Source organism: Dromiciops gliroides, chromosome 2 (genome assembly GCF_019393635.1).
Source record: "Dromiciops gliroides isolate mDroGli1 chromosome 2, mDroGli1.pri, whole genome shotgun sequence".
Classification (NCBI taxonomy): Eukaryota; Metazoa; Chordata; class Mammalia; order Microbiotheria; family Microbiotheriidae; genus Dromiciops; species Dromiciops gliroides.
The window spans coordinates 149,082,559-149,103,468 of record NC_057862.1 but is presented as its reverse complement, the minus strand read 5'-3'; the positions used below and the strand labels follow the sequence as shown (position 1 = coordinate 149,103,468).

Genomic DNA, 20,910 nt, shown 5'->3' with positions numbered 1-20,910 from the left:
TTTATTTTTATTTTTATTTTTATTTTTTTAGTGAGGCAGTTGGGGTTAAGTGACTTACCCAGGATCACACAGCTAGTAAGTGTTAAGTGTCTGAGACCAGATTTGAACTCAGGTACTCCTGACTCCAGGGCCAGTGCTCTATCCACTGCACCACCTAGCTGCCCCGAAGATGTCATTTTTAGATGGGGAAAATAAGGGAAAGTATCATGGAGGAAGTATTCTTGAGCTGGACCTCAGAAGAGAAATTATTCCAATAGATATAACTGAGGGACAGGCTTTATAAATTTATGGAGGCAGCAGAATACAGAGCAAGATCAGGTAACAACTTTCCATTTTGTCTAGGATTTAAACTTTGTGTAGATGGGTTAGGCCAAAGTAGTGTGAAATAAGGCTGGAAGGACAGATTGAAACCAGATTGTGGAGGGCCTTAAATCTAGGCTAAGGAGTTTTAATTTAACTCTATAAATAGTAGAGAGCCATTACGTTTGGGTTTTTGTTTTAGAAAGAAGGGTAACATGGTTAAGCCTGTGCATTAGGAAGATTATTTGGGAAGCTGTGTGAAGGGTGGACTGGAAAGGAAGACTTGAGTCAGGGAGACCAATTAGGAGGCTCCTAAAATCGTCCATATGAGAGGTTGCCAGGGTATGAACTGTGGCAGTGGCTCCATGAGAGAAGTGATTAGATGGGAGAGATGTTGTGAAGGTAGACTCAAACAAAACCAAACTGAAAACTCTTGGAAAGTGGGAGAGGGAACTGTTCTGAAATTTTTCCCAGTTGTCTCAGCTCTGTCACTAATTAGCTGTGTGACCAAATAAGAGACTTGCCCTCTCTGAGCCTCAATTTCCTTATGTATAAAGTAACGAGTTTAGATTTGTAAACTTTTTGAGAACAAGTTCTATGACTTCAATTCCTTTTTTTCTAAAATGCTTTTCCCCTTTTCTCCCATTCTTCCCTCACTGCCAGCCCTATAATGATAGCTCACATTTATATTATGTGTTCCAGTTTACATGCTTTCCTCACAACAACCCTATGAGGAAGATAGTGCAAGTAATATTATTATTTTACAGATGTGGAAATAAATACAGGGTAAGTGACTTACCCTTGGTCATGCAGTTAATAACAATAACAGTAGTAGCTGGCATTTATATAGCACCTACTAATGTGTTGGACACTGTGCTAAGTGCTTTATAAATATTCTATTTTTATCCTCACAACAACCCTGCTTTTATTATCCTTATTTTACAGTTGAGAAACTGAGGCAAACCAAAATTAAGTGACTTTCCTAGGGTCACACAGCTAGTAAGTGTCTGAGGCCAGATTTGAACTCAGGTCTTCCTGACTCCAGGCCTGGCGCTTTATCCACTTATTGCACCACCTAGCTACCTCAGCAAGTTAATAAGTGATAGAACAAAGACTCAAGTCTTCTTACTCCAAATCCAGTTTCCTTTTCAAAACACCGCATTTATTCCACCAACCAAAGCCCTAGTTATCCTATACTTGGATCACTAATAGCATCCTGCCTAAGTTCATTTGACTTGAGACTCTCAGTCTTTTCAATTCACTCTGCATGCTGCTTCCAGACTCATCTTTAAATACAAGTTCAGCTGGTTACTCCCACATTCAAAACCTTTCAGTGATTTTATTTTCTACCTCATTGAACCCCAACTCCTCTGCCTGGTTTCCAAGATTCCCCTGTTATCTGTCTTCCTCCACTTAGATAGCCAACTTTACTTCTCACTGTTCTTGGTATAGTCTGATTCTTCCCTATACACACTTCATTCTCACTTCTGTGTCTTTGTTCATGAGCACTAGACAACTCAGCCTAGCAGAAGCAGCAAGACACCTTGAGGGAGAGACAAGAGGTGACAGGTGCCAAATGAGCCAAACTATCACCACTTTGACCACCAGCTCCTCTCAGACCTCAGGGGAGACCGCTCAAGAACCCTAGGAATAGCAGGGTCTTCCATACCACCGGTTCACTCTGCAGCCTGACTCCTTCAGTCATCATCAAGGAAAACAACCCCTGTGGAGAATGACCCACCAGTCACTACCATCTAAACAAAACACCTACAAACTGCCAGAAATGGGCAGGAAGCCCAGGTAAACACTGCATCCCACCCCGCCAGGTCACTGACCCAGCTTCTGACCAGTCCCCACAGCCATCATTCAGAGGGGCAACCCCCTGTGGAGATGGAGCCAGCCACCCCCACCAACTGCCTACCACTCACTACTTACACAAAGCAGGCAAGTCAGCTTGCTCAATCATCAGTGCACCATGTGCCAAGCAAATCAAACCACTGCAGACCCTTATCTGCCAACCTTCTCTCACACCCTAATGGAGATAGCCCACTACTCTGAGCCCGAGCCCTGGCTTCTGCTTATTTCATCCGTGGCCCTGCTGCTACTCCAGCCACTGTACCCATTAACCAGAGAAGTAGCCATATGGAGATGTTCCTGGTAGCCATGTCCTCTGCAGTCACAGCACCAAAGACCTGGAAAAGAGACTTCTTCCTGCCAGTCCTTAGCACTGCAGAAACTGAACCTGTTCTGTCAATGGAAATCACATTAAAGCAGATACATGACCTGCTTTTCCTCTGCCCCTAAGGACCAGGGGCCTTTCCTTTGGATGTCCAGAGGAGAGACTTCTCCTCTGGCTTTAGAATGGGAGCTTCTCAAGAGCAGCAGCATCTTGTTTGTCTGTTTTTGTTCCCAATCTTTACCCATGCAGGCATGTATTTCCTAGGTAGCAAAGAACCTGAGTTCTAATCCTGCTTCTAGCATGAACCTTTGTGACCTTGGGCAGGCACTTTACCTTTCTGGCTTCAGTTACCTCTTCTACAAAATAAGGAGCTTGGCTTGGATGATCTCTGGGGTAGTTTACAGCTCCAAGCTCTTCTGATTCTAGGCTGTTTCCGAGAAACATAATTTCTCCAATATGTCCTCCAATCTTTTACCTTTTCAAATCCTACCTTCAGGGACAGCTCAAGTACTATTTCTCTCCTCCATGAAACTTTCCCTGACTACTCCAACCTTTTACATTTCCTCTGAACAAAAACAAACTGCAACTCTGTTTTTCACAATTCAGAAATTATATTCAGTATTTTATTTAGCTTGTCTTGTCTTTCCAACCATATTTTAAACTTCTTAAGGATTGGGCTTTGTCCTTATCTTTTGACAATGCCTGGCTGTTAATAGGAACTGTTTTATCATTGGAAAAAAATTAAAGAAGATTCATTACTATCTGCTTTTAACTCTACACCTTACCTTATATCATGGGACCTTTCCTTTGGACTTGCAGTAGAAATCTCTCCTTATTTTAGAATGTGAGCTACTCGAGTAAAGAAGTAAATGACTCTTAAATAGTGTTTAAAAATCAAATTGGGCCTAAGGAGGAGAAAATAACCTATTTGATACTACCCTCTCCTTTCCACATTCTAACTCATCTTTCCCCAGGACCTCTGAAGGCTCATGGTTCCAGAGGTAGGGGAGGGGGGTGGGCTCATTGAGAGGTGCTCATCCTCATCTCCAGTCTGATGCTAGGAGGCTGACAGCTGGCTCCTTAACATCAGAGTGACTCTGGAAAACAGATCCGTGCATCAGATCACATATTTGTCACAGAGAAAACTGAATTTCACAGTCATTAAGTAGTTAGGACCTTGATACAATCAAGGATGAGGTTTATTTGTGTTTAGTTGCTCTCCATCTTCATTTAAGGCATTAAATCAGTCAAAGCAATGGGAATATCCAGGGAGTAATGTTTCTTTAACTCCGGGGGTAGTTCACAAAGGTTCTCTGGGAGTTAGCCACCAGAGAGGAAAGAACCATAGACCTATTTTTTTAAAATAAAGTTTAATTTATGCCTTTTGGTTTTAGAGCATAGTAATTTCTGCATATATCCCCACCCCACTGACTCCTTCCAACCTTCCCTTGCACCAAACAAAAAGCCAGCTGACAGTAACTGAACCTAACACAACATACAGCTTTCCCCATAAGTAACTCCCTACCTTTCTAACAAATGGAAGGAAATACATTTCCTTATCTTCTCTAGAGGCCACTGGGTGGTTCATTGCTGGGCCCGGAGTCAGGAAGAAAGAGTTCAAATCCAACCTTGGACACTTAGCAGCTGTGTGACCTTGCACAAGTAATTTGGCCTCTGTTTACTTCAGTTTGCTTAACTTTAAAATGGAAATAATATTTGTACCTACCTCATAGGTTTGTGAAGATCAAGTGAGATATTCTTAAAGTACTTGGCATGACACCTAGCACATAGTAAGTGCTATATAAATATTTATTCCTTTACCTCCTCTCCCTTCTCTCTAGGGTGGGTATTGGTCATTATACTTACACAGCTTTCAGCTTCATTTTAATGGTCTTTTTGTTTATATTAGTTATTGTGTATATTGCTTTTCAGGTTCTGCTCTACTTCACTCTATGTTGTCATAAAAGTGTTACCAAAGTATTCTGAATTCCTTATATTCCTTATTTCTTATTGCACAATATTATTCCATTGCATTCACATATAGTAATCTGTTTAGCCATTCCCTACCTGAGACTGTTTCCAAGGCAAGAGGAAGAAATAAGGGCTTAAATGATAAAAATTCAAGAGTTTGAGGATGTTACCCTCATTCACACCCTCCCTCCCCCAACACTTATCCTTCCTGTTCATCTGGTTACTGAAAATCTAAGCTTTATTCTTTTGACCTTACCACCCATATTCCTGCCAATTAAAATACAAATACTTCTGAGAAATGTAATATTTTAAGCTCTCCTTGGTCACTTGCACTGTAATATGAATTGATTTATCAGATAATTTCCCAAGTGCAGGTTTCAGTGGAGAAAAGGGTAGGAGAACTTGAGGACACCTGTAGGGTAGATAGGGGCCACTGAGGCAGCAAGATTACAAAGAGGAATCTAGAGCACAGAAGATGTAAGAGACCCTTAGCCCATTTCTAATCTTCATCTTTATTCTGAGTCAATCTATGTGCCAGTTCTCATTCCCTGAGGAAAATGTATTTTTCTTCACCACCACCCATAATTTGAGTCCAGGGTAAACTACTGGGAGGTTTTTCTAGCAAACTTCAGGATTGGCTTTTGCCTTCCATTCTCTCCATGGGTAAAGCTAAAGACAAAAGAAGATTTAGGCTATCTTGGAGGAAAAGAGGGAAAGATATAGGCATAGCCTGTATAAAGATTAAGGTATGGGGAGAAATGCAGGCATTGCCTTCTGCTTTTGGTAAGGATTTTTAAAACTTGTTTTTTTACTCGGGGGTAAAGAGGATATAAGTTCTAAGTTGTTCAAAAGAAAAAAAAAAAAAACTTGATATGTTTTTGCCAAGACATGAAAGCTGCCAAACATCCATCTCCTCCCATTCCCAACCCCATTCCCAGGCCAGGTATACAAAGAAGCAATATAGCATATAAGGTCCTTGGAAAAGTCTAGCAATGGGGGCAGCTAGGTGGTGCAGTGGATAAAACACCAGCCTTGGATTCAGGAGGACCTGAGTTCAAATCCAGCCTCAGACATTTGACACTAGCTGTGTGACTCTGGGCAAGTCTCTTAACCCTCATTGCCCTATTACCCCCACCCCCCAAAAAAGCCTAGCAGTACCAAATCTCAAACTATACTACAAAGCAGAAACTAGCAAAACTATTTGGTTCTAGTTTTTTTTTTTTAAATAGTTCTACTAGTAAAACAGATTAGATACACAATAGTCAGAAGCAGTATAATGTTCTACAAGTCTGGAGGCCCCAACTCTTGGGATGAAGTCTCCCTATTTGGCAAAAACTGCTGGGAATAGTAAAAAACAATGTGGCAGCAATTATAGATCAATATCTCACACCATATACCAACAGAAGCTCTAAATGGATATATGACTCAGACATAAAAGATATATTAGAGGAGTAAGAAAGAAATTACCTTTCAGATTTATTAACTGCAAAAGAATTGATGACCATACAAGGGTTAAGGAAGATGACAGAAACTATAATGAACAATTTTAATTATATGAAATTGAAAAGGTTTTGCGCAAACAAAATCAGTGCAGCTAAAAAAGTAGAAGGTAGATGAGAGGGAGAAAAAAAATCTTTACAGTGGGTTTCTTATTTCCAAGATATAAAAGGACCTACTTCTAGTTAATAAGAATGAAAGTCATTCCCTGGGTTGAAAAATGGTGACAGGATATGAATAGACAGTTATTGAAGGAAGAATTCCAAATCATAATTACAGAAATGAAAAAGTAACTCAGATTCTAGGTCACACTTATCAGATTAGCAAACAAGAAAAAAAAATGGAGTAGCTGTGGAAAACAGACACATTAATACACTGTTGGTAGAGCTTTGCATTGGTCCAGTTTTCTGGAAAGCCATTTGGAAACATGCCCCAAAAGTCACTAAACTGGTTCCCCTTTGACCAAGAGGTACCATTACTATACCTATCCCCCAAAGAGAACTAAGAAAGAGGGAAACACCTTGTATGTACAAAATATAGTAGCTCTCTTTATGGTGGCAAAGATCTAGATAGTAAGGGAGTGCCCATCCACTGTGGAATGTCTGAACAAATTATGGAATATTAATATGGAGTTATGGAATATTATTGAGCTGTAAAAAAATTACCAAATGGATAGTTTCAAAGAAACCTGACATGACTGAGATGAACTGATGCAGAATGAAGAGCAGAACCAGTAAGGGAAAAAACCCAATTTATGTAATAACATTTTAAAGAAAATTCCAGAAGGTGTAATAACAGGTCAATGACATGACCAACGACAATTCCAGAGGACTAATGATAAAGAACCCTACCTACATAGTAAGAAAGGTGATAGATCCAATGTATAGAATAAGATGTATGTCTTATGTTTGTTTGGACACAGAAAATGTAGGAATTTGTTTTGCTTGAGGATCCATTTTTGTTAAAAAGGGACTTCTCTTTTTTGTTTATATCCAATGGATAAAAAAAGTGGAAAAGAGAGGGGATAAGGCAGAAGAAAGAAACAGTAGTAGAACAACCTTGAAAATTACATGTTGAATTTGTTATATATTTAAAAGAGTAAGTATATAATAGAGACCCACAGTTTCATGTACAAACTTCTTATGCTATTGTTTATGAAATATGCATATATGTGTATATATATATAGAGAGAGAAAAGCATTTTATTTGGTGTTCAGAATAAAAAATCACGTAAAGTGCTCAAAGATGGGGTCTATTTTTCCTTTTGTCTTTGTATCCCGAAGCCTAGCATGGTGTCTTGTGTAGGTGCTTAATAAGTGATCATTGAATTGGCTTTGAATGTCCCCTAGAAATAGGGTTGAATGTCTCCTGTACACAGTCTGTACAGTGCCATTAAGTTCATCCTCTCTAGAGTCCTGATTTTCCTATTTGTTTGAGGCGGTAGTATGGGACTCCTATTAAAATACATGCCCAAGGGGCAGCTAGGTGGTGCAGTGGATAGAGCACTGGCCCTGGAGTCAGGAGTACCTGAGTTCAAGTCCAGCCTCAGACACTTAACACGTACTAGCTGTGTGACCCTGGGCAAGTCGCTTAACCCCAATTGCCTCACTAAAAAAACAAAACAAAAACAAATAAAATACATGCCCATCTTTGAGCACAGTTTAGTTCTGGTAACTTCAGGATAAAATTCACCAGCTCCAAACTGCCTCTTTAGTGGGTAATCCACATAGTTCTGTCATTAGTGGCCAGGGGAATACTGGAGATTGAAATGAATTCACTCACTCCAACCCAAATAATTAAGCCTGGGGGAGTTCCCAGTAAGTAGGAAGCAAAGTAGTAAAAAAAAAAAAAAATCCATGAGGAACTCTTTGTTGTTCTTACTGCATCTAGCTGTGGGTCTTACAAAAGAGTTGAAATATGTCTGAGGCAATGGGCTAGTTCAAAAAAAGAGCTCTGGAAAAAAAATGCCACCCAACAGCTGCAATTTAGCTAAAAAGTAACAGATCACAGTAGCAGTTCAGTGGCAGAAGCAGCACAGAAGATGTTCTTTGGGTAAATAGCAAGCAAAAGTTTCAGAGGAAAATTTTTGAACCCTAGTAACATAAATTTTTCCCTCTCCCATCCTTATAGTAATTTGTGGGAGAGTATGACTCTATATGGATCTGCAATGGAGATACTTTCCTTCTTACTTTGTTATTTTGTTTAAATACCTTTAATTTGAATTAATGTGCCTTGTGTTTTTGGTAAAAGGAGAACAAGAGATGGGTACTTGTGACTTGGACTTTTAAATAGCCGCAAACCCAGAAAGTTTTTTGAATCTGGGTTTGACTTTCAGGGAAGAACTCTGGAGCAGGAGGGTGGGGAGAAGCATCATTACAGGATTTAAAATACGAATGAAATTAGCAAAGTTTAGATGGTAAGAGCAAAAGACCCAAATATGGGGGCATGCCAGAGAAATGAACGAAGTGCCACAATGGAGGGCACTGGGCATCTGTAAAGCAGACACAGCTTCTAAAGGGGCTTCATGTCACTAAAGATAAACCATAGTTCTGAGGATAAACTCTGTTCACCCAACATTAGCATTTCAAGCTCTGGTCAGCTCTGGTCTAGTTTGAGTCAGAATGTCCTATTTGGGTCAGAGTGGCCACCAAAACAAAAATAGTCTACCCTCTTTTACCAAGCTGACCTGAATGGGGCCTTGAGAGATTGGAATACTTATGAACACAATCAAAACATAAAATTGGTGGGGGGTGGGAGCCCCAAGAGGAGGGGAGGCAATTGGTGGTTGGTGGTGGAAAGAAGTTAAACACGAGCCAAATTATGTCTAAGGAGAGAAACCTCAGGGAATCAAGATGTATATGTTTTGTTGTCTTACAGAATGTGAGCTCCTTGAGGGCAGGGATTTGGGTCTTGTATCCCCAGTGCATAGTACATAATGATAATAAATGGGTTTTTATTGATATGATGAAACAGGAATTCAAGATGAATTCATTTTTGTTCATTTTTGTTTCATCAATTTAAAAAAGTAATGCAGTCAATATTAATATTGAGGGGCAGCTAGGTGGTGCAGTGGATAGAGCACCAGCCCTGGATTCAGGAGGACCTGAGTTCAAATCTTGCCTCAGACACTTGACACTTACTAGCTGTGTGACCCTGGGCAAGTCACTTAACCCCAATTGCCTCACTAAAAAAAAAACAAAAAACAAAAGTTAGTATAGCAACTGTTCTCAAGTGCTCCTTGGACCAGCATCATGATGCAGAGTTGTCCCTAGGCTGTATACCAAAGGGGGTCTAAATTCTGGCAAATTTTACCAAGCTGGAAAGGCTTCAAACACAGGCTGGGGTGGAGGTGAACTTCTTAACCTCAGAGACAGCCTGACTAAAATCACACGACCAGAACTAGCCATTGAGTGATTTAAAAGAAATTTTTGTTTTTGTTTTTTGCGGGTCATTAACAAAAGTCAAGCCTTGAAGGATAGAGAAGAGTTGGATTGATTCTATATAGCAGTAACTGACTATACATACAATTTTCCTCCTTGTTACCTCTACCCCAACCACTGAGTCCAGCATAGTAGGTATCAGAGGTAGTCTTGATTCACCCCCACCCCGTAAAAGACTCCTAGAGAAATACTCTGCATTTACATATACTTATGTATGTATATATTGTTCCTTCTAATAAAATATAACCTCCTTGAGGGAAGGTACCGGTTCATTTCTGTCTCTATCTCCAAGCTTAACCCAATTCTTAGGACATAAATAGGTGTTTAATGATTAAAGGAATTCCTTCTGGGTGTGAGTTTGACTAGCTAGCTGCAGAGGACTATTCCAACCCTCAATTCTGTGATTCAGTGATTAATTGAAGTGGGAGGTAGACCTTGTGAGCCAAACGATGTGACCTGTGTGCCTCAGTTTCCCCACTTGCTTAAAAAGGTGGCCTTTTCGGGTCCAACGATTAGCTTCAGAGACACCTGACTCCAATGAGAAGGCCCTCTCTTCAAAGAGCCGGGGCTCGCTTTCCTTGGGAAATAGCTGGGCCTCAGGCTAATCCAGGGAGGTTAGTCCCCAAGGCAGACATCGAAATAGAGGGAGACAGGCGGGGGAATAGGGTTTTGTGTACGGGTCTATGTGTGGTTTGTTTTTTGGCTGAGGCTAGTGCGGGGGGTGGGGGTGGGGGTTGTTGAGGAGTGGGGTGGGGCCTTTTTTTGAAGGGGGGGCATTGCTGGCCAGGGTGGAGTGGGGGTGGCGGGGGGCGGAGGAGAGGTTGCTGCTGGCACAGGCTCAGGCGTGTCTGGCGGACAGCTCAAGTGGGACTTGGGGCCGGCTGAGCCTTGCAAGGAGCCCCAGCTCGCGTTTTCGCCAAGATGGCGATAGAGGGGAGGGAGAGGCAGCGGCAGCGGCCCCGGCCCCGACTCCGGCCCCCGAGGCCGCGCCCCCGGAGCTGCGGCTCCCTGGGCCAGTGACACGGTGCGCCCCTTCCCCGGCAGGCAGCGGCCGCGGCGCCCCGGGTTCTCTCCCATGGCGCAGGGAGACGCCCGCCGCAGCCTCTGGGTGCTCTCGCTGACCTTCTGCGCGCTGTCCGTGCACGGTAAGGGGCCCGAGGGCCGTCAGGACAAGGAGGGGAAAGGGGACTGCGTGTGCCCCTCGGTGAGTGAGTGAGTGTGTGTGTGTGTGTGTGTGTGTGTGTGTGTGTGTGTGCGCGCGCGCGTTCGCGCCCGCGCGCCTGTGCCCCAGTGTGTGCCTGTGTCCCCAGGGTGTGCGCGGGGCTGTGCATGAGGTGTGTGGCTGTGTTTGGGGTGGGTGTGAGTGTGCCAGTGTTGTTCATGCTGCATGCTCGCATTGGTGGTGCGAGGTGGGGTGAGGTGCTGTGGGGTTGTCAGGTTTGGGGTGGGGGGAGATCTTGTGGTTTATGGGGGTGTGGGGAGTTTTTTGACTTTGGGGTGTCAGTGGCGGGGGGCGTGTGTGGATTTGTAGGGCGGGTTGGCGCGAGTCTGTAAAGGGGTACGGATTGAAGATTTGAGATAGCAGCTGTGGAGGGACTGTGGGGCTGCTGGGTTATGGGGTACGGTGAAGATGACGCACATCTTCTGTCAGTGCAGGCGATCTCTTGCAGTTTTGGGGGGGGGGTGCAGGGTCCCGACCTCAGAATTATTGCTTATAGGCAGGCAGTTGGCAGGGGGGAGGGGGGGAGTAGTGAAACTGCGTCCAGATTTTGGGTAGAGAGAAGGAAAGGCTGTGTGTGTGTGTGTGTGTGTGTGTGTGTGTGTGTGTGTGTGTGTGTGTGTGTGTGTACCTCACAATCACATCCCTCCCTCTCATTGAGTTTTGTGGACTAGATCTTCCCCTCCGACCCCCATTCCCCCCTACCCCCGCCCCAACGGGACTGGTACCGAAGCGTGTCAGACCAGTCCGAGGGTGGAAATTTTGGGGGCGACTAAGGCCCCCTGAGGGGGACAGCTGAGCTAGGGCTCATTTCCGTTATCTCCGAGCTGGGTTCTGCCGTGACAGTGCAATGTTGTGCCTAGTTACTGTCCTTTAGTTTGGGGTGGGGGGGCATCTAGGCTGAACTGCCAGAGGAGGGAAGGAGATGAGCGGGCTGGCTTTGTTTGCTCCTTACTTGAAGGGGGTGGGGAGTGATGTGTGTGGACTAGGGCCGAGAGTGGGGGGGAGGGGGGGGGAAGAAGGGGATCTCTCCAGCTGCTTTGGCTTTCCAGCTGGATTCAGAGTCCCCTAGCCGCAGACCATGTGGTGGTGTTGGGAGGTGGGGCAGGAGAGGGAGGAATAGGGGTTTGCTAGAGCATGAGAACCTCTGGCTAGTGATCTTTTGGAAGATTCACACATAACTCTCTAGTCCTTCCCCCCTCCACATCCTCACCCCAGTGTAACTTTGACCATTGTTAGGGGTTCAGGGAAGAGCAGCTTATCCCTCTTAGCCCTTTAGCCTCCCCAGCCTGACTGATGGGGTCTATTGTACCAAAAAAAGAAAGATGGGCTGATAGAAGTGGAGGCTGAAGGAAAGTGGGACACCAAAGGGCATATGACCCACCCTCTGCTCTGCCAACCCCTACCTATAGTAGAAAACCTGCTTTCCCTCTTTCCAGATGTGGGCATACACCTGGTCCTGTTTTCTCTTTCCACCCCCCCTGACCTGGGTCATTAAGACAAAGTGGAGATTCCTCTTAGAATCATAGGAACATCAGTTGAGAGTTGGAAGGGACCCTTCATTCAATAGATGATAAAACTGAGTTCCAAAGAAGTGAAATTATTTGCTCTCCATAGTACCAAAAGAAATGAAAGATCTATTGTTAGAATCCAGGTCCTTGCACTTCCAAACTCAGCACCCTTACCCCAAAACTCCCTTCTTCATGTCACTTTCCTGTTCAGAAACCATCAATGGCTTTCCATGACTCACCAAAAAAAAGTCCAAAGTCCTTTAAATTTCTCCTCCAGGCCTTGTAGCACAAAGACTGGGGACCAGCCATGTAGCTTCTCTGGGCCTCAGTTTCCTAATCTGAGAAATATCCAGAGCAGTAAGCACCTCACAAGATTGGTGACAGAATTAAATGGGATGATGCCTGTAAAATGCTTTGCAAACTTTAAAGCACTATATAAATAAATACAGCTGCAACCACTGTTACTATTCAGCCTGGTATTCAAGACTTTTCATAAATCTGCCTCCTTCGCCAGACTTAGCTCCTCCTGCTGCCTCTACACAAATCCGGTTAAATTCAGTAAACATTTATTAGGTGCAAACTGTGTGCAAGGCCTTGTGCTAAAGATCAGGACTGCAAAGACCTAAAAAAATGTTTAGACAGACAGCAAGTTCCTGCCCTCAAAGAGTTTACATTTCAGAGGGAGAATATACAGTATTCCCAGAGTTAACAGGTTCTAATCAGGCTGTAGAATGATTCCAGATATGTCCTATTTCTGCTCATGTGTGCCTGTTACCTATCTTGTCTCAGGTTCCCATTGTGTCATACTGCTCTCCTCAACTAAATTAAACTGAACTGAACCCTGCCCCTTCTTACTCCTTACCTTTGCTTAGAACCCCACTGATTCATACAGTTTTTCCTCTTCCCTGTCCTCAAAATCATATCCTCCAGGAAGCCTTGGGATCTCCCAAATATTAATTATCTTCCCCTCTTGGACTTTTTGAAGTACTTGGATTGTACCTGTCTTATGTATACCTCATGTATTACTTTGTAATACTATTTTGTGTTTGTTTCATGACTTCCTATTCCAGGAATTCTTTTTTTTTTTTTAAAGAAAGTGTTTTGGTTTTGTTTTCATTTTTTTGCAGGGCAGTGAGGGTTAAGTGACTTGCCCAGGGTCACACAGCAAGTGTCAAGTGTCTGAGGTCGCATTTGAACTCAGGTGCTCCTGAGTCTAGGGCTGGTGCTTTATCCACTGCATCACCTAGCTGCCCCTATTCCAGGAATTCTTAACATGGGGTCTATGAACTTGTTATTTTTAATATTTTGGTAACTGTATTTTGATAGAATTGGTTTCCCTTGAATTCCTATGTATTTTGCTTTGTGTGTTTGAAAACATGATTCTGAGAAGGGTTCTAGGGGCAGCTAGATGGAGAAATGGATAGAGCACTGGCCCTGGAGTCAGGAGGACCTGAGTTCAAATCTGGCCTCAGATAGTTAGCACTTACTAGCTGTGTGACCCTGGGCAAGTCGCTTAACCCCAATTGCCTCACCCAAAAAAAAAAAAAAAAAGGAGAAGGGTTCTAATGGGAGCCACCAGACTGCCAAAGGGGCCTATTACACAAATAAGGCTAAGGGTCCCTGTGCTAGACTATAAGCTCTAAGAAGGGAAGGTCAGTGTTCTTATATGCCTTCTAAGGGCTATTATAATGCAGTGAGTACAGTAGATGCTTAACAAATGTTTGTTTCTGCTTCTTGGGATTTTATTCTGTATCAAGAATTTGGTTGGGTTGGCTGGAACCATTTTTGGAGTATCCTGGTTGGGACCATGGTTCATGGGTTGACATTGGTGTTGGGATGTCATTATGAGTCAGGAACAGTTCCAGGAGAAGTTGGTTTAAGTAAGAGTTAATGCCAGGGGAGTCTCTGTTCCCATATGTTGTTGTCGTTGTTTGAATTTAGTTTTATTCCAAATTTAAATCTCAAATTAAAATAGGCATTTCCTTTTATATAGTAGCAAAACAACCAGAAAAAGAGGGTTTTACATGAAATTGAGTTCCAAAGTGAAATAATTTGCTCAAGATCATACCACGAGAATGAAAGATCTAACATTAGAATTCAGTTTTTTTCCAAACTCAGCACCCTTTCCCCAAAAACTTCCTTGTTCATGTCACTTTCCTGTTCAGAAACCTTCAATTGCTTTCTATGACTCACAGCATAAAGTCCAAAGTCCTTTGAATCTCTCTTCCAGTGCTTCATAGCACCTAGCTGCCCTCTTACTGGGCAGCCTTTGTTCCCATATGTAGTTTATTTTATTTTTATTCCAAACACACACCAAATTAAAATAGGCATTTCCTTTTACTTAGTAGAATAACAACCAGAAAAAGAGGGTTGTGTGTGAAACCGCAGCTCTCTTTTCCATGTGTGATTTCATCTCTTACTCCTTTACACGTGGAACTGCTGGCTATTAAGAGCTGGGCATTCACAGGATGGGAAGAGTTCTTAAGAGAATCCATATCTGAGCAGTGAGTCCACTGATCCTGCCTGCAGGCACTACTGATCCTTCCCTTGCTAGGGGTATACCCTTCCCCACTTCATCACTGTCATTGCTTGTCTAGAAATAGACAGGAGGGGAATGTACTGCTGCAGTGTGTGTGTGTGTGTGTGTGTGTGTGTGTGTTGGGAGAGGTGAGAGGGAGACACATAAACGTGGAACACTGCACTGGAGTGATTTCAAACTCATTGTACTTTGCTCTCTGCCCTGATGTCCTGTTACTCACTTGAAGCTCAAACACAAATCCCCAAAACATCCTTAGCTAGGATAACTTGGGAGTTTAGAGGAGGTAGAGAGGGTGGGCCAGTGGATAGGACATGAACATGATGCTTTGAGTCATGTTCATGATCCCTACAGCCCAGTCTCTTCGATCTGTCCACCTGTCACCTCCAAGTCTTTGAACAGATAGTCCCATAGACCTGACATGTTTTTTCTCCTTTCCTTGGCTCCCTTCAGAGCACAGCCTAGGACCCACCTCCTAGACATCTCCTTTACTGATCTTCATGCTTGTTAATGTTCTCTTTCTCCTGAAAGAATTTGCTATTGTGGTGTATATGCTTACTTATGAACAGGTTGTATCTTTAGCCTCCCTCCCCCATCTTCCCTTCTGAATTCCTTAAAGACAAGGCCTTGCCTTGCATATCATAGACCCTTAATAAATGTTTGTTGAATAGAATGCTGATGCCAGTTCTAATTATTAAGGGCCTGTTGTATACAGAAACCAAGAAACACGGTTGTCATCTCTAACATCAACCTCTGCGTTTGGGAACATCTCTCAATAATCTATAGCTGCCCTTAATAACAGATCAGATATCCAGGCAGGGCTGACAAAACTCATTTAAAAGTTGGCAAAACAGAGGGCAGCTAGGTGGCACAGTGGATAGAGCACCAGCCCTGGATTCAGGAGGATCTGAGTTCAAATCCGGCCTCAGACACTTGACACTTACTAGCTGTGTGACCCTGGGCAAGTCACTTAACTCTCATTGCCCCACAAAAGAAAGAAAGAGAAAGTTGGAAAACATTTTCTCTACAAGAGCCCCTGTGAGGTGTAAATTGTAAAAGTATCTCATTTTACAGAAGAGGAAACTGAGTCTTAGAGAAATGTAGTGACTGTTCTACATACAAATAAACTAGTAAGGATGATCAAGAGACAAACCTGACTCAACCTTAAGTTCAGAGTGCTTTCTACTCTACCAAATGGCCTCTCCAGGAATTTAGTTAAGCCATTCTTGAATCTGTTCAGGCTTTAAATCTGGACCATTCATCCTTTGGCAGTCAATGTCTATTTCATCCATATATTTACTATCTAATACTCTAGTTCTTCTGACTTATCCAAAACTTCAGAGCAGCTCTTCCATCCAGTGAGTCTAGGGCTTGGTGAATAAATCTGTGTGTACCCTTCATGAAAGGGGATAACACTGCATGGCTATTGCAGTTTGAGGAGGCCCACTTTTTGTAGTCTTCCCTTTCTGCCTTTGATCATTTGAGTTGCCCCTCTGTGGACCTCCCCCAGCTTTGTTACATTTATATTTGAGGTGAGGGGAGCCAGATTTGCACGTGGTATTCCAGATGTGGAGCAGATGGCTCTGCCAGGAAGGCCTGGGGTGAGGGATAGAGGTTCTCAAGAGTTGGATTGGGGCCCATGTGTTTTGGGGGGTCACATCAGACTGATACCCCAGTCTGCCACGGGTCAGAGTGTGGTAGGGGAAGGACATCCCCCCTTTCTGAGAAAAAGAAGTGGGAAGGGGAAGAATGGTAAGAGGCAGAGAAGGCTTCAATTCCAAATATCCAAATTGTTGGGAGATTGTTAATAAAGCTTCATCTTCTGTCTCTTTCCTAAGGAGTCTAGACCTCCCTTTCCAAGGATTCATTGAAGATGAAGGAACAGACCTGGTCTTTGGAGGAACAATAGGGCTTGAGATGATATTTGTAAAGCACTTGGCGCAATGCCTGGTACCTAGTAGGCACCTTAGGGGATCATAGATTTAGAACTGGAAAGGACCTCAAAGATCATGTAATCCAATCACCCCATTTTACAAATGAGGAAACTGAAGCTCAGATAGATTAAGAGAGCTTCCCAAGGTCTTGTGACTTCAGATCTAGCAGTCTTACCATTGGATCACATTGCCTTTAGGATCGGTGATCTCGAAGTTCCCTTCCATCTTTGACTACGGTCAGTAGGGTCCCTCTCTGTAGACAGTGACAAGTTGAGATATTCAGATGTGGGTGACCAGGATAGTAAAGAGCTTAGAAATCTTTAAAAGGATCAAGTGAAGGAACTGGATCTAGGAAAAGGGAAAATTTGGGTGGGGATGGAGACATGATAACTGTCTTCGAGTATTTGCAGGGTTAGCTATTGAATTAAATGAACATTTTTAGTCAAATTGTATTGTTTTGTGGACTGATTTCCATTTGATTTTTTAAAAATTTTGCATTGGTGTCTTTTGTTCTTGTGTTGCCTTATTTCCAAATATTTCCTTTCCTTTCCACTTCTCAGAGAGTCATTCCTTATAACAAAGAACAAAAAAAGAACATAACTAAGCAACTACATCAACCAAATATGACAGCATATGTGATGTTCCATACCCATCATCCCCCACCTCTGCAAAGTAGGGAAAGAGGTACATTTGCTCTTCTAAGTCGAGCTCAACAAGCATTTTTTTCAGAGTGCCTGCTATGTAATACAGCAGAATGGATAGAGTAGTGGATTTAGAATCAGGAAGCCCTGCATTCAAATCTCACCTCTGGAATTTCCTTGACCTGTGATCATGTGTAAGTCCTTTCACTGTTTTGAATCTCAGACAGTTCTCTAAGGCTGAAAATGATTGATAGATACCATCTGTTTTGGTGGAAGACATTCCCACCTGGATGGAGAAAGTTGCAAGTCGTTTGGCAGGAGTAGATTTATTCTGGGCTAGCTTTAGAGGATTCAACCGTGGTTCTGGGTGATCCAGGACAATAGGAAGCATTGGCTCTGGAGTCAGGAGAGCTAGGCTCAGATCTCATCCCTGTGGGCCTCAGTTTCCTCATTTGGGAAAAGAGTAGTTTAGCCTCAAATCTGTGGTTCTGTGATCTTACTGGGAGACAGACTTTAATTCTGTAGGAGAAAGAACTTTCTGATCATTAGAACCACTTAACAATTGAATTGGTCACTTAAGACCAACTCCCAATGGCCAGATAGGCTGCAAAAACATTCCTGAACTGGATGGGAGATTGGATGAGATTCTATCCAAGGCTCTGTGAATCTCTCTGTTTGTTGCTCTCTTGGCCTTTCTCTGTATAAATCTTGTCTCTGCCTCTCTATTTGTCTCTCTCTGACTGTCTCCTACTGTATCTCTCTTGGTGTTTGCTTCTCCATCTCTCTGGGTTTTGCATATCTGTCTCCGTCTCTGTCTGTGCCTGCCTTCTATCCTATTTCTGGAAATTGGAGACATCCTGGATCTCTCTCTCTCTCTCTCTCTCTCTCTCTCTCTCTCTCTCTCTCTCTCTCTCTCTCTCTCTCTCTCTCTCTCTCTCTCTTCTTCCCACTCTCTTCTTGCTTAGTCTACCATTCCAGTCCCTGGGGTTTTGGAGCGAGTGGGAGGGGGAAGAAGAGGAGAGGGAGTCCCTTCATATCCGAAGAAGTAGTTCCTTTCTCCCCTGCTAGCTGTTGAAGGGGGAGGGGAGGAGAGGAGAGAAAAGTATATGGTGCAGTGTGTGTGTATGTGTGTATGTGGGTGTGAGTGTCTCTAGGAGACAATGGCTCTGTTTCCCCTCTTACCCCCACCCAACTCCCCTCAGAAGGGCCAGGGAAAAGTAGAATGGCTACGTGGGGAATTTTCCAGGAACAGTCGTATGCAGAAAATAAGTTTAAAATCTGGTTGGGCCCCTAGATGGAGGAGCTTCAGAGGGGAGAAACTCGTTGGACTGCAAATGTCAAGGCATTAATTTTTATGGCATTTTCTAAGCTTAACTAATTAGGTATCTTGAAATGCTGGAAAGACCCTCCCCCCTATGTCCAATAACTCCCCCTTCTTGAGATTTCATTGAAAAAATGCAGCTTGGAGGATCCTCCTCGGGAAGGGGAAAGGCTGGAGCCCCACTAATCCTGCTGGGCTGCACCAGAGCTGGCTCTGGGCTTTGGGCTCTTAATCTCCTTTCTGTCCAAGTTCCATTTAGCCACATAAAATCTCATTTCTCCTGTAAGTGGGCAAAATATTCTGTTAGAAAAGGAAGATCAAGAGTTACCCTGGAGGCTTTCAAGCAGAGAAATTCTGCATCCCTGCCAGAGATACCACCCGGCAAATCGATAGATGATTGGGGGGTAGAAAGGAGGGGAAGTTGGGGAGGGAATGAGGTTAAGCTGCATCAATCAATTAATGAAACCAGTCAGCAAGCGTTTATTTGAATACCTACTATGTGCTGGGCCCTCTGCTCCTAAGCCAGAGGGACACCAGGAGACATTTCCTTTGATCTCAGGGACCTGAAAGTAGGATAGGATTTTGAACCTTCACGATCATCTTGTTTTACAGATGAGGAAACTGAGGTCCAGAGAAGGGACTTGGCCAAGGTCACATGGGTAGTGAGTTCAATATAGTTGTAGGATAAGGCACCAGCGCTAAAGATGATTAGTATGTTAGAGTTAACCAAAGAGAGTTCGCTGGAACTCGTAGCAGCAGGAAGGATAAAGGCTAGCTATGAGAAGGGACTTCTGAGAAGTCCTGGGAGCATCCCTCCCATCCCACTGGCCCCCTCCCACCAATCTCTGGTCTATAATTTGGTTTCCATGTTCTCTGCAGCAGGGGTGATATTCATCGAGGTGGGGAAGCTCTGACATCTGCTTCGCCATGAATATTCAGAAACTGAATGAGATCCCTGATCAGCAGGGGCTCTGAGAGTTCCCCTTGCCGTGGCAAAAACACAGACTGCTGATATATCCAGCAGCTGCTCTTACTCCAACTGCTCCCATTGTTTGTCCATCTTGGCAGGGGATTTTCCAATCCGGGGACAGGCTCTAGGGAGGGGAGGGGAGGACAGAGGGGGGAGGGTTGTAGGATCCTTGGATTGTATGGTGTGTGGTTTTTCTCCCTTGAAATTCAAACCAACTGCACAGCCTCTAGAGTAGATGGGAAGCCTTGAGACTGAGAGCCCAGCCCAGCCCTCCATCCCCTATCTCTCCCTCTTCCCCCTCCCCCAGACCACATACACACATATACTCCCTGCTGGGCATTTTGTTTTCTTTCTGGAAAAGGATTCCCAAACACCAGAGAATTAAAAATGAAGGCAGGGGAAGGGGGCAAGACCCTGGCCATCTTCTTGATAGCAATGGGGCCTTCAAGCTCTTTTCTTTTTCATCTTCTTACATCATGTAACAGACCCTCCTCAAGAAGTTTATATTCGGATGGGGGCTGCAACACGTACACAGAAAAGTAAATCCCAGGGAATCTGTGAGGAGAGAAAGCACTAATAGCCGGAGGAGTGGGCAGGAGTCTGGGATCAGGCACCTCATACAAGAAGCATTTCCAGATCCCCATTAACATTCAAGCTGTCCCTCTGTTGGTTATCTCCAGTTTATCCATGTATGTCTCATGGGTACATAGTTATCTTCCTGTCCTCTCTCCCATTGGTCTGTGAACTAGCTCACAGAGAGCAAGGATCATCTTTTGTCTTTTTATTTCCAGAACTTAGCACAGGTGCCTGGCATACAGGTGCCTAGGTCCTTAACAAATGTTTGTTGACTGACTAACTGATTGATTGGCACGTTAGCTGAGTTCTTTTTTTTTTTTTTTGGCAGGGCAATAAGGGTTAAGTGACTTGCTCAGGGTCCCACAGCTAGTAAGTGTCAAATGTCTGAGGTCAGATTTGAACTCAGGTCCTCCTGAATCCAGGGCCAGTGCTTTATCCACTGTGCCACCTAGCTGCCCCCCTTAGCTGAGTTATTGAAGGGAACTAAGGCTTCTAAGAGTCAGGAGTGAGGAGGGAGTGCATTTCAGATTGGGGGGGAGGGCGGCTAACCTGTGTGAAAACCCAACGGTAGAGCCCAGAATATCCAGATAGAAGAGTTAGTGGGCCAATTTGGATAGAGTTGGGGAAAGGGAAGAGAATAAACTTTTATATAGCACCTACTATGTGCCAGACACTGTGCTAAGTGTTTTTACAAATATTATCTCATTTGATCCTCACAACAATCCTGTGAGGTAGGTGTTATTATTATCTTCATTTTACAATTGGGGAAACCAAGGCAGTCAGAAGCTAAATGATCTGCCCAGGGTCACACAGTG

General features: G+C 43.7%; 1 protein-coding gene across 1 annotated transcript in view; it reads left to right on the top strand.

Annotated features, from left to right (window-relative positions):
• Nucleotides 1-10,207: 10,207 nt before the first annotated feature.
• The window catches only part of IGDCC4 (immunoglobulin superfamily DCC subclass member 4), a 41,990-nt gene continuing 31,287 nt past the window's right edge, over nucleotides 10,208-20,910 (top strand). The window contains 1 exon segment of the mRNA XM_043987409.1: nucleotides 10,208-10,532. Within this exon segment, the coding sequence (XP_043843344.1) occupies nucleotides 10,463-10,532 (70 nt within the window). The 5' untranslated portion in view covers nucleotides 10,208-10,462.